Source organism: Ictalurus punctatus, chromosome 26 (assembly GCF_001660625.3).
Source record: "Ictalurus punctatus breed USDA103 chromosome 26, Coco_2.0, whole genome shotgun sequence".
Lineage (NCBI taxonomy): Eukaryota > Metazoa > Chordata > Actinopteri > Siluriformes > Ictaluridae > Ictalurus > Ictalurus punctatus.
Window position 1 is genome coordinate 12,003,172 of NC_030441.2, and position 14,333 is coordinate 12,017,504.

Below are 14,333 nucleotides of genomic sequence, written 5' to 3' on the forward strand. Positions count from 1 at the left end.
ACATAGAACCATATAACTTTTACAAGCTTCCGATTACAGTTCTCTTAAGATTTATGCTTTTTTGTTGTTGATGAGAATTGGATTTATCCCTTAGTCCAATATTTGACAGAAAACATGGAGTCAGCAGCTGAGTAGAAGACTACCAAGGCTTTATTTTATTACATTTTTGATTAGTTAATTATTACAGAGCTGATTGGGAACTTATGGAGCATGCTGCTCTGGCCAGGCCTGTTTTCATAGTTGACTTCAGGAAGGTGGCTTCTGGACTAACAGTAAGAGAGAGAGCATTATATCCCAGGAGGAAGGGGCTTTTGTGATTTATTGAGTATTTGTTGGGTCTTATTGTCGTGGCCATGTGCTGCCTGGAAGGCTCCTGCTCTTTTCAAAAGCGATGGAGTGGCAGACAGCCAACATTCTCCATATAAACCTCCAGTAACCTTTGTCTGCTGTATCTCTCAGTCATATATACACACCCACCATGCATGCATCATGCAGTCTTGGATTTCTTGCTTGTCATTTGATCACCTTTTTCCTCCCAACTTCTCCTTGTTCTCTCAGGTGCACCAATATAAGCCTCCTTTTTTCTGTCTCATTCTTTCTGTGGATAAAACCAGACTAAGCACCAAATTCTTCCTTCAGACAATATGGAAAACAGAGAGATTGAGATGGCTTTAAAAAAGAGAAAAATCACTAGAAAAAGCAATAACAATTGAGTGAAAGAGAGTCATGACCTTGGCCAGCTTTTCCACTGAAACTAGCAATGCAAAGCTGCTTCATCACGCCACTGCCTTATTTGGATATTTTTTTTTCAGTGGCAGCTTAAACACCATTTTGCTCAAGCGATTATTTAAGCGGCAGATTCTTTTGTTTATCGAACCTCACGTCTGCTTATTTTCCGCCTGCTTTTTATGTTTACCGTAACAGGTGATGGGGGCCTGATGCTAAAAAAAGCTGTGAGTTGTTGTTTTTTAAATTTAAAAGAAGAAAAACGTTAAAAATACGTTGCCTTCTGTGTGTGTGTGCAGCTGCTCCCCATCAGTCGCAGCATTTTGGTCAAGCTTGGATTCCTATCGCCTCAGAAAACAGCAAAACACTCTGGCTGTTTGAAGTCCACTCTTTCTTTCAAGAAGATTAGAATCTAGCCTCAGCCAATCAGTTCGCAGCTGCACCGGCCCTCTCCTGAAAAGTGCCAATGGGACAAAGGGAATGGAGTCGATTGGCGGCTGAGCAGGTGCGGAACAATTACAGGGGCAGCAGCTGGTGTTGGTCACACACGTCTTTAGATACCCTGCACTCCTTTCCTCATGCTGCTTCATCCCTCCATTCGTCTCTCCACTATGAAACTGCCCAAAGCCAGTTCAGTCACAGACAATGAAAGTGATTTTTTAAGAACAAAGAAAGTATTTTGGGGGGAAGAAACCCCCACAAGTGATGCAGAACAGAAGTGTGCAATTAGTGATGCTTTCACTACAGTAAATGTCACAATATCCATATAACCAGACCTTGTTTTTAGTACATCTCCTTCAGGTTGCTATGGTGGCATACGAGCTTTTCTGTCTGACACGATGGGTGAAATTGGATCTGTTTCTAGGTCATGATTAAGCAGAAGAGCATACAAACCAGGAACAGAGGAAGAAAAGCTGAGTGTGTTCTCTAGATTTACATATCGACTCACAAAAAGACAATTTAATTATTCAGCAATGAACGTTCCACATAAATCTTAAAACTTTTGCGGTATAGCAACCTTCCTCGTCATCTTCTTCACCCCTTTCCCTCTCTGTCATCCCTTTCCATTATTTTTCTATTCTTTCCTCCTCTTCCATCATGTGTCTCTCCCACTCTGAATTCTCCACCCATATGTCATTTCTGCCCAAATTGGATTCTCCTCTGTGGTTGTCCCCAGGAGGACGAGGCAGTGTCTCCAGGCAGAGGTCTAATCCAATTTATAACAAGGCTTTACTGTAATGGGTCTAGCATTCATGTGCCAATTCTGTTACGATGATGTCATCTCTGGGATCCCTTAATCACACAGCTAAAGGGAAGAGTCAAAAGGGTGTACTAGATAAAAGTCTATTCTTATAGACAATATATTGAAGCTCCGATGAAAAAAAAGGGTGTAAGCTAACTACAGATTGGCAAATCTATCATAACAGCAGGCATATAGTAGTAATAGAACTTTACAATTACACTATTCTACTGAATGCTTACCTCTGATTGGTCAGAAGATGTTGGTTAGTTTTCTATAGTAACAGCTTATTCACCGGGACTTGTATGGCTGTTGCTCTACATAAACCGATTTTAAAACTTGTTGATATGGTCTCCAGTGTAACTGTTAGGAATTTTTTTCTTTACATGCCAAGCTGCATTTATTTGTTGTTGTTGTTGTTGTTGTTGTTGTTTTGTTTTATTGACTTCAAGAGAGAGGGGAAAAATACTGCTGAGGATATGCCTGTTTATAAGTAAGTGATAACAGTAACTAACTTATTTCTTGAATGTTCCGCAACATTGAATATCACTATAAATACATTAAAAATTACTGTGTCATTCTTTAATCAACAAAAATGTAATCCTTGGCAAATTGCAGGTGGTATGGGAGGAGGGAAAAACACAATGTTATTGGAAAATAATCAACTTTGGGATTGTAACAATAACTCCACTTCACATTCTGCTGCATCAACCCATCCTTTTTATGTTCCTATATCAGCACACCTAGTTGTGGTGTATTCCTTACTTAGACATCCAGCTAAAGTTAGGTCACACTGAAGAAGTTGTAAAAAATAGTTTAACAATACAGCATTAAAGGGGAATCAATTTTGTTGAAGTTTTCTGTGCATGAGATTTTGGTGAAAAAATGTATTGGTGTGATGTGTGTGGGCTGTTGCCTCATCTGAAAATTTAATTTCTGATAAGCCCTCCTTTGTGTAACATCATTGTCTCTTTAATTTCCTTAATCTAAAAATGCCTTTCCCTCTGCACTCTTGCCAGAGAATGACTTCAGTACACTTATCAAAAGAGTATCTCCCACACTCGCGCTCTCCCTCTCTCTTTCTGTTTGAAGCTGAATGGCTTTAATAAGCACTATCTGTAGTCATATAAGAGCCTGTGCCTGAGGGCTATCCCCACGCTCTTTTTAGGAGCACTCACTTCTTGGATAATTACCGCAGACCACCTCGATCATCGCCTTTCTATGCACTAACAAGCTTTGGGCTTTTTTTCTCTTTAAAAGATCATCTTGGGAAAATAGGCTTGTTTTGTCTGTCCAATCACTGTTCAGAATTCCTTGTTTGTAAGGAAGACATCAGTGGCTGAACCGAGATGTTACTTGCTTTGACTTTTTTTCTAAAGGGACACTCATTCGATATCACACTTCAAGGCGAGGCCTTGAACAGGGTATTGTTGCTCAAATGGGAAAAATATTGAATTTCAAAGCATGACATTAAGCCAAAATGTTGTAACCAGGTTATATGCTCATTCATGCAATTTCCAATAAGTCAATCATGTTGCAGCAGTGCAATGCATAAAATCAAGCAGATATAGGTAAGAGCTTCGATAAATTTCAAACATCAGAATATGGAAAATGTGATTTCAATGACTTTGACCGTAGCGTGGTTGCTGGTGCCAGACGTGTTGGATTGACCCTTTCAGAAACCACTGATCTTCTGGGATTTGCATGCAAAACAGTCTCTAGAAGTTACACAGAATTGTGAAAAAATAAAAAATAAAAACATCAAGTTCTGTTAGTGGAAACACCTTGTTGATGAGAGGTCAGAATAGAATGGCCTGAGACTTATTTGAACTGACAGGAAGGCTACAGTACCTCAAAAGCCACTCTTTACAACCGTGGTGAGGAGAAAAGCATCTCATAATACATAACACGTCGAACCTTGAGGTGGATGGGCTATAACAGTTGAACACTACATCGTTTTCCACTCCTGTCAGACAGGAATCTGCGACTACAGAGAGATAGATGGATTGTGTCTTCACAGATCCATCTACCATATTTACATGAAAGAGAGCTAGCCATCCATTTTTAAATTTATATTTGCCATCACTGGTGAGATTTGAGGAGCCTCCACTGAGTTTGAACTTGCCTAAATATATACTTTCTTTAGTTCTTTGCTTGTTATGTAATGCCTTTTCACCTGAAGTATAGTTGGGCAGTAATTAACTTTCACTTTTCCTGGCCTTTTCATAGGCCTGCATAGACCTTTGCCTTCAGGTTTGTCTGGATATCCAGGTTGTCTAAGCTATGCGCTGTAGTTTCAGTGTTTATATTTTAGACTCAACTTCCAGTCACTGTAACTAAAGCCGGATCTCTGAAGCATGAAAGTGCTGCTACGAGGACTTTAAAGTCACAGTCAGTAGGGTAAACTTAGTGCTGGATTATCAGTTCTGTGAAGCTACAGAGAATAACAGATTTAAGTTTAGGATCACGACTCACCCAGGAGCTATTTCTTTGAAAGCAGTGAAGATCAGCAGAGAACCATGGCACAGAAAATCTCCCAGTGGACCTTGATGCTGGATTCAGAAGAAGCCTTTTATTTCTGTTTACATTCAGAGGGGTTTGGAAAGATAGTAGGTGACAGCTGGTGGTAATGGAATGGAGCCCTTACTCCTGATAGAAATGGGCCTAATGGTTTATATTAGCCATTTTTACACCAGTATCTAATTAGCTGAATGGACAATTGTCACAAAGCAGCTGTACAGAAATCTGGATGTGGATTTAGGACCCTAATGAGCAAGACAGCAGTGACAGTATTAAGGAAAAACTCCCTAAGATTACACAAGGAAGAAACCTTGAAAGGAACCATTATTTAACTTTACTCTTTCACAACTGTACACTGTAAAGTCAAAACAGTCCAAGAAATTATGTTCAGTATGAGTATCATATTCTTTATGATTATAGCAGAAGTTGTTAGTTACAAGTCTACAGTAACCAGGTGGGATTATACAGTGAAGAAGGGGTGAGACTTGAAATAACCTGTTTTTGGGAACAGCTTAACGTTATGTGTTTGGTTGTTTGTTTTTTGTTCCCAGTAATTAGGTAAATTCATAAATTCGTTCTCAAACTCAGCTTCATTCATTGACATATTCTGTTTTTAGAGTTGCCCACAGCAAGAACATAACTATACCACTGTCAAGGTGCCTTTTGAATGAATTAAAGCTACATTATGGTTCGGGTTGGACATTTATAACATTTATTGTTTGATGTTTAATGACGGGAATCATTATATATGACTGTCACTTATCTTGATAAAGAGCCAACAAAGTTGTCTGCTAAAAGGCAGCAATCTGACAAATCATTAATTAAAACTTTTTCTCAAGCTGGATTTGCACTCATATTGAAGGCTTGGAAATGTACCAGCCACAACTTTTCACTATGATATGATTTACAGATTCTAATGTATAACACATTTCTCTTAACCAAAAGTCTACTTATAGGTCTATCATAGATCTATCAACATATCACTTTTTCTACAATCTATACCAGTGTTTGACACATTTGATGATCTGAATTCAAGATCTATCAATAAATTTCTCAGCAATAGTCTGAACTTTTTTCGAAACATCAACAGGAACAGGTGAGACAACTGTGGCATGAAGGGTAGGTTTTGCAAGATTAGGCGATTGCAAGTGATATGAAATCATAAGCTGGTGCTGGTTTATAAAACCTGAAGTCCAGATCCTGACAAGAAGACATGAGGTCGATGCATCATGATTCCCCACTTATTCTAGAAATGTTGATAGGATTGACCCTACACGTGTTGGGGATAGAAACGTCCTTATCGTTGTAGAATCCCATATAACCCCTAGAAAAGTTGTCCTCTGCACTGGAGAAAGCATACTTTTCTTGAGGTTCAACCTGAGCCCCAACCTCTTCATGTGGAGGAGAACAATATCTCGATGTTGAAATGCCAGTTCCCTGGATCGAGCTATAATTAACCAGTCATCCAAGTTGTTTAGTACATGGATGCCCTGGAATCTCAAGAGAGCCAGAGCAGCATCCATGCACTTTGTGAAGGTGTGAGGGAATAAAGCTAGCCCGAAGGTAAGAACCCAATATTGCCTCCAAACGCAAACCACAAGAACTTCCTCTGACTGGGTGATATTTCTATTTGGATATATGTGTCTTTTAGGTCGTCTCACACCAGTCCTCGAACTTTATCTATGGAACAATAAGTTTGAGTGTCAGCATCTTGAACCTGTATGTCCGAAGAGTATGGTTCAGATTACACAGATCTAAAATTGGCTGAATACTCCCATCTTTTTTGCAGAACAGGAAATAACAGCTGTAAAAACCTCCCTCCCTCAAGGAACCGGGTACATGTACTATGGCCCTTTGTCCAAGAGGGGTCTTACTTCCTGAGCTAACATCGGGCTCTGCTCTGTGCTGACTACTGTGGTGAGCAAACCTCTGAACCGGGGGGGTCGAGCTCTGAACTGGACCCGTAACCCTCTTCTACGGTAGACAGAACCCAAGAACTCTTCCACATTCTGTTGGAGGGAAAACATCAGATTTTCGCTGGCCTGTGACAGCTTGCTGACCAGAGAAGACTAAAAACTTGGGATAGCCTTAGCTAAGGGAGGCCCTACAGGAGTACTGGGGGCTATATGCCCTTACAACCCCAGGTCCCCTGATACATCCCTCCATGGCCAATCAGAACCCCTCCTTCTTTGTCTGCTTGGCCTTTATGATCATTCTCAGATCACGCCTATTAGCAGGCTACGACTGTGGCTGCCTGGTGCTCCTGGCTATCTGCAGGGGGAGGTGGGCCGCAACACTTGCCTTCTGTGCCTCACACTTGCGCTGGCCCGGGCTCCACTCAAGTATGCCTGGGCAAACTCGACACGATGGGGAAGGAACTAGCTGAATGCCACTGTTGGCTGTTTTGCTTCACAAAACCAGTTGGTGATGGCATTAGCCGCCAAACACGCCAGAAGGTTCAACACAGGCATCCAGCAAGGACAACTTATCTTTGTCCCCATCCCTAAGAGGTTGAGTTGAGCCATAGGTGCCTCTCTGCCGCAACCAAGCTACCCATTGAATGGCTGATATGACAAGCCATTTGCTTGGTCGTCCAGAGAGACAAATCCGTGGCGTGGCGCAGCCATGCCACTGCCTCGGGCCCAATTCCCTCCCCAGTGTTGAGCTCACTCAACAGGTCTGCTCAGTAGGCCTGCAACACTGCCATTGTATGCAGTGACCCTCAAGCAAGATCTGCTGCCGCATAGGCTTTGCCCACCAACGCCGAGGTGGCCTTACATGGCTTGGAAGCCGGCCCCCCTAAATTACCTGTACTTAATGGAGACAGGTGGCTCACAAGTGCCTCCTCCACCTTCGGAAGGTAATCAGATTTCGCGGGGTTATAAACATGGCTAGTGTATGGTTTTCCCGAGAAGCGTGATATTTCATCATGCACTTCTGGAAAAAAGGGTAGTTTTCTGTGGTGTGAGGGAGATTTATTTTCACTGTTGAGAAAGTGCTCATCCAGCCTGCTACGAGCCACTTCCTCTTCCCTGGGCCAGTCTAGATTTAGTTTTTCAACTGCCCTAGTAATCACTTCAAATATATCTTTATTTGCTTGATAGCTGCTCTCTGTTTTTGGTGTAATGGCATCCCCTACTGGCTCCTTGGAGTCAGAGAGGGTGTTTTGGCTTTCCATAGTGGAAGGAGTCGCCGCAATGCGAGCTCCAAAATCCGGTAGAGAGCCGGACCCGGAAGACAGAGCAAGAGATAGAGCAGCGCTCATCTCCGGCTTCTCTTCTAGATCCATACAAGCTCCTCAGGACCTCAGCTGGCTGGCTGCCTCAGCAACAAGGCTATGAAACCCAACTCCCTTCGCCCGAGAAGAGAGCGAGTCACGAGCAGAGCTGCCTGATTGTAAGGTGTTCACAGTGCGTGCAGTCAGACCCCCCGTGGGCTGCGGTGGTGTGCTCCAGCGCTAGACACTTCACACAGAAAGTGTGTGTGTGTGTCCCATGATGAAATGGGAGCAAGGCGTGACACACTTCCTGAATTCTCGCTCACTTATTCTTTTTTTCTATTTTTTTAAAAGGACAGAGTAAAGTAAGAGTTTTTCTTTCTTTTTTTGAAAAGATGACTAAATGAAGAGTCTTTTGTGAGCATTACACAAACAACCAAGAAGCAGTCTCGCTGAAGATGATAAGGCTGACGGTGCGGTTCACCAGTGCCGTTTTTAAAATACGCGATGCGCTTAATTTCCACATCAGGCATGATGTTACACAAGCTTCAGATGCTGGTCACATGCGAGGGAGCTTCCCACAGCATGGAGCTCACGCAACATTGAGTTCCCTTTGAAAGGGAACCATAGTTAAATTATCTGCAATTCAAAAAATCCAACAATTCGAGAGAGATTTTACCAAGAAATAACACAAAAACTGCAGCTTTGTGAATAATAATAATAATAATAATAATAATAATAATAATAATAATAATAATAATAAAAGAGCTCTTAAATCTCTGATCCAAATCACTGTTAGAGATATATCTCTTCAAATTCTTACACAAGACTGCTAAGTAAATAGAGTACAGCGATGCAGTGGTACATACAAGCTTAGGGGTAAGTTATTCAAACCCCTGTAGACTACACAATGCACAAGAAGTACACAGACTTTTTCTAAACCTTGAACTCATTTGCATACAAATGTTCATAGCTGTGACTGATAGAAAACTGTTTTTCTGCAAGTCTGCACCATCTTGAAAAGATCTTTTAAGTTGCTCAGTTCTCCCTCGTTATCACATTCTCAACTAGCTTCTCCATAATATCTGAAACTTTAAGATATAAGATATGCCACAGAACCAGAAGTAAACTTCTAGCATGTTAAAGTCTGATTTTCCCCAAAGTGAAAAAGAGGATTTTTTTTTTATTTAAAGATTTAATTCCAATGCAACTGGAAGACGCCTCATGTAGCTCTAGATTTATAACCAAATCTATGTTATGGAATAATAACTACCTAATAACTAATAATTACTACCTAATTGTTCTTGGGTTAGGGTTAGGCTAACCTCTGAGGTTGGGGGTTTGAATCCTACCTCTGCATGTGTGCATGGAGCTTGAATGTTCTCCCCATGCCTCTGGGTTTCCTCCGTGTACTCCGATTTCCTTCCCCAGTCCAAAGGCATGCACTGTAGGTTGATTGGCATTCCTAAATTGTCCGTAGTGTGTGAATGTCTGGCACCCCGTCCAGGGTGTCCCTCGCCTCATGCCCTGAGTTCCTTGGAATAGGCTACAGGCTCCCCTGCGACACTGCATAGGATAAGCGATACAGAGGATGGATGGATGGGAAATGGGTTCTTATTTTGATTATTAGTCTCTGTCTCTGAGTTAGAAATCTCTCCCAGTATTTAAACATGAGCATCATCATCATCTCTTCACTCAGCTGATATCTGTACATGCTAACATCTGTACAGGAAAAAAAAACCTGCTGATTAATTCAGTTCTATTTATTAATGTCTTTTTTTTTTTTTTTTTACATCATTTAAACATTTCTCTGCTGTCATCTGTGCACAGTGTGTAAGCTCTCTTCTCTGTTTTGATGATGATGTGATGGTGCAGGAGTATTGCGGACATTTTAACAGCAGTAACTGATTACTAACTGAATTGATTAGGTATACGTTTGTCTGCATTTACTGACTGACTCATTTACTGCTGTTTGCACAACATGATCTTGTGACAGCCAAGGCAAGAAAAGAGCCTAAATTAAAACCTAGTAGAGATGACAAGTAGAGATGTCAACGTTTGACAGAAAATCTCAATTTTGTCTGTTTTCCCAAATTTAGCCACAGCGACATCTGAAGGGTTTATATCATATTCTCAATTCTATCTGTTTCTCCTTTCTTTCTTTGCTTCGCTTGAGGAGTAATTGAGTCTAAGAGGGTTTGTCTGTGGTTAGAGGTTCAACCAATTGCTTTCATGGCTGCCACTGATTCAGAAAAATGGAAAGCAAGAAGGTAATATCAAAGTCCCTCTTTTTTCAAAAGAGGTACAATAAGTCTATACTGTCTCTCTTCCAATCGGAATTTCACTCTTCATCTTTCGTACATTTTTTTGTAGTTTCCCCTACACTCTGTCCACATTCACTTCTATGGCCCTATTTTCTGCAGTGCAGGATGTTGGGGAAGCTTGCTATCACTTCTCATATGGAGCCAATAGGAACTAGATGATGAACTAGCCACATTTAGCACTGTTATTTTGGGCAGGTGTTTGAAAGTCTTTGAACGTGCAGATGAAGGCTGAATACAGACCACTCTCACACGCTCAATCTCGTACTGGAGCTGCAGGTCTGAGTATTTAACTGGATAGTGTAATGTCATGCTGGTATTTCTGAATGCAAAGGAAGAGTGTTGTGTGGTGCAAAGCTAAAGCCCACTAGCTACCATTACACACAAACAGTAGTAACACTGCTATTCTAAGCAGCAATAGTTATAAAAGGAAGAGAATGCAAAGAGATACTGTTTGGCAGCCATTATGGAAAACTTATATTTATTAGATCACCTACACAAGTGTTTAAAAATAGCGCTGTGTATTATGTTTAGGAAAAAAATATAATGAGCACAAGCACATGCCACTAATGTCAGGATATTCGCATGTTCCTTGCATTCTTTAATTAAAGTTGCAGTCAAATTAATTGGTTATGAATGAGTTAGGGTCCATTTATGAGTCACTGCTAACTACATTGCTAACTGCAGTCATACAGTTCATAATAAAACAGAATTGAAAAAAAAATTAATTTAGATAACAAGTCGAGGATTGAAGTATAGCATTAAAATTTCATAGCACTGTAAAGGTGAGAGAAAGTATGCATTTGTAAAAACACCATACTAAACAAGGCAATAGCATTAATTACCAATAGCATTAATTAGCATTAATTAGCATTACCATTAATTCATAGTGCTTTTGGTTTGGTGCCACAAATTGCATCTTGACTCTCGATCAAAGTGTAGAACCTAGCAAAAGGAAATATGCGTGTCTCAACGCTCAGTGCTGGCAGAACTGAACTGCTCACTCTGAGTGCTCAGGTTAGCCTCTTAGCTCTGTTTAGGTGCCATAAAGTATTTAATTTTATGGTAGAAAGATGCTATAGATAACACTAATTGCTTTTTTTTAGAGCATAGCCGTGAACAAAGTCCAGATCTCTGTCATTTCATGGCATCTGTTTGTTAGTATGGAAATGTACACTAGGTTTATGTTACATAGTATGATATTTGATTGGATATTGGGTTGGTATTGGAGCAGGGGGCACAGTAGCTTAGTGGTTAGCATGTTTACCTTGCACCTCCAGGGTTGGGGGTTTGATTCCAACCTCCACCCTGGGTGCATGGAGTGTGCATGTTCTTTCCATGCTTCGGAGGTTTCCACCAAGGTACTCTAGTTTCCTCCCCCCATCCATGTGTTGTAGACTGAGTGACATCTCTATATTGTCTGTGGTGTGTGATTGTGCCCTGCAATGGGTTGGTGCCCCGTCCAGGGTACCCTGAGTTCCCTGGGATGGGCTCCAGGCTCCCTGCAACCCTGTGTAGGATAAGTGGTATAGAGGATGGATGGATGGTATTGGAGCATTTTTCACAAATACCCTATTCTAGTATCAGTACTGATGCATCCCTAACTGGCAGAGTACACATTTTCAACAAATTCTTCTGTATATAATAGCGTAAGGGACTTGAATTAGCACAAAATGTAATTATGTTTTGGTAAATACATTAAAGAGGAAAATTCTGAATTACAGATGTGATGCATGTGAACCAGTCTGTAGACTATAGATATAAACTATGAATGAAGAGAAATATAGAAATATGTAAAAAAAAATATATGTTTATATATAAAATTGTACTCACAACCCTGATGCATGGATTTGGCCTAAACTTTCCTTTTTAACTTTTGATGTCCTGTTTTGTTCTTCCCACTCCCAGATAGTGAGATCATCCCTCCAGACTGTCTCCGTCCACGTTCCTTCACTGCAGTACGAGGCCCCTCATCCCTGCGACGTGAGGCAGAGTCCTCCCGCCTGTCCGTCAGCCTCTGTGACCTCAACCTGGCACGAGACGAGGCAAGACTCCGCCTCCCATCCGCACCCATCACCAGCTCCCGCCCCATTCCACAAAATTCTCTGAACTCGTTCCTCCCAGCTGCCCTGGAAAGCGAGCTGCGTTTCCATCAGCTGCGGGGCAGCCACCTTAAAGCCGTGGATGAGCAGACAGTGGCACGCTGCGGTCACGGGCACGAAGAAGAAGGCACACTGGTATTCACCGAGCGTCCATTGCGCCTCTCAGAGACCATCTACATCACAGTGAGCAAGTCAAGCCTGGCTCGCTCAGGCTCACTGTCCTATGGTGTGACCTCGTGTGACCCCGCCACACTGCGCCCAATGGAGCTTCCCTCAAACCCAGAGGAGCTGGTGGACCGCAAGGAATTCTGGGCTGTGTGCAAGGTGCCCTCTTCGCTCCACTCTGGAGATGTCCTGAGCTTCCTCCTCACACAGGATGGAGAGCTGATCCTGAGCCAGAACGGCACCAGCGCAGGCATGCAGGCATGTGTCGATAACTCCCGCCCACTCTGGATGTTCTTTGGGCTGCATGGTGCCATCACGCAGCTAAGGATTTTGGGTAGGTGCTTGTTTAAGACTGCATACATACATAGAAATTGTAATGTATGTAAATATAATGACACGGTTTAACATTTTATTAAGTCAGTGTAAATGTAAGCTAATGTGTTATTGTACAAATTTTTTCATGAATCATTACATAATTGCTTTATGTATGCCAGTATTCATTGAGTCTAGTTAAATAAGCATTAAAGGAGCAGTTTGTTAATTTTTCGAGCCTTCTGCTGCCTGTGAAGTGAATTGCAATTTCAATTAAAACTTCAATTTCAATCAAAATTCTTTATTCTACTATTTTGAGATACCGGATTTTTGATGAGCTGTGAGCCGTAATCATCAAGATTAAAACAAAAAAAGGCTTGAAATATTTGACTTTATGTGTAATGAATCTAAAATATATGAAAGTTCCACTTTTTTAATGAAATTAGAGGAAAAAATTTACTTTTCCACGATATTCTAATTTTATGAGATGCACCTGTACTGTATATATACATATACATATATAGCCCTCATAGCTGTGGATTGAACTAATTTCCATGCTGGAAAAATGTCAAATTAAAATTACACACTACAATTACAGCTAGGTTAGACAAGGGTACATGCAGCACATTTTTGTCTACACTACTTTTTGTGTCTGTGTTAAAACCCTTACGAGATTACCTCAGACCGATTGACAATCCCTGCCTTATGCAGCCAAACGTGCTGTACTTTTTCACTGTCAGAATCATATAAGCTTTCACACATTAGCCTCACCTTCACACAGAGCTAATTGACAACAATAGAGTCCAGATGCAAGGTCAAATCTATTATTCTGATATTATATATATATATAATGTGTGTGTGTGTTGATTAAAACATATTTGGGAATTGTAGCAAATACTTCCTAAAGTAAAGTGTGAATATATGCCTGTCTTTGTTGTCAAGGTTACAGTCCAACATGGTTGCGTGAGTTTATAACTGTGATTAAATTTTTTATTAATCTACTTTAGACTATAATAAACTATATTATTAGACTGCTATTAACTAACAGCTGTTTTTCATGTGTACAGTATGTTATTATGCTTTTTCAGCCTCTCACTGGGCATTCAGACATGACTTAATAGAAAGTACAATTTCCTATAAATAGATCAAAGTCAACAAACATAACCATTTCTACACTGCCATTGGATTAAGTCATTGTCATAAAGTAGACTTCTTAGATGAATATAATTCCCTTCTTATACCATTTGGCTTTGAAAAGATCATTTTAAAGACTTTAATCCACTTGAAAGCCTCATTAGTACCACCCACATACCTTGCTTCAATGAGAGGACAGAGGTATATGCAGTCAAGGTAAATAAGCTAGTTACAGCAGAGAGAAAGAGAGAACTCTAATAACAGGAAGTGCAACAGGAGGGTGTGTGGGTGTTATGTGAGCCACAATCACACTCTAACACGTCTGTGTCACTCGAAGCATATTCCTCTCCCTAACACTCCACTCAGCACGCCCCCTCCCAACTCTGCCGACTCCATCCCCTCATCTCATTAGACTCTATCCCCTCACTTCGTCTCACGAGGCGGCACAAGAGTGGGCGATTTGCACTTCACACTCCAGCTTTAATATCTCACGCCTTTCTTTCTCCCGCGTCCTTCTCTCACACTTATTCTCTGCTGCTCTGCTGTAGTCTCTAAGACATTCTTTCAGTCAGGCTTCCTCGCTCCCGCTGTCACGT

At 41.1% G+C, this 14,333-nt stretch overlaps 1 protein-coding gene across 2 annotated transcripts in view; it reads left to right on the forward strand.

The window, feature by feature from the left end:
* The window catches only part of neurl1aa (neuralized E3 ubiquitin protein ligase 1Aa), a 108,178-nt gene that overhangs the window by 81,131 nt on the left and 12,714 nt on the right, over nt 1–14,333 (forward strand). For both annotated transcript variants that reach the window (XM_047151386.2, XM_017457888.3), the window contains exon 4: nt 11,933–12,625. In XM_047151386.2, the coding sequence (XP_047007342.1) occupies nt 11,933–12,625 (693 nt within the window). The remainder of the gene's footprint in view (nt 1–11,932; nt 12,626–14,333) is intronic.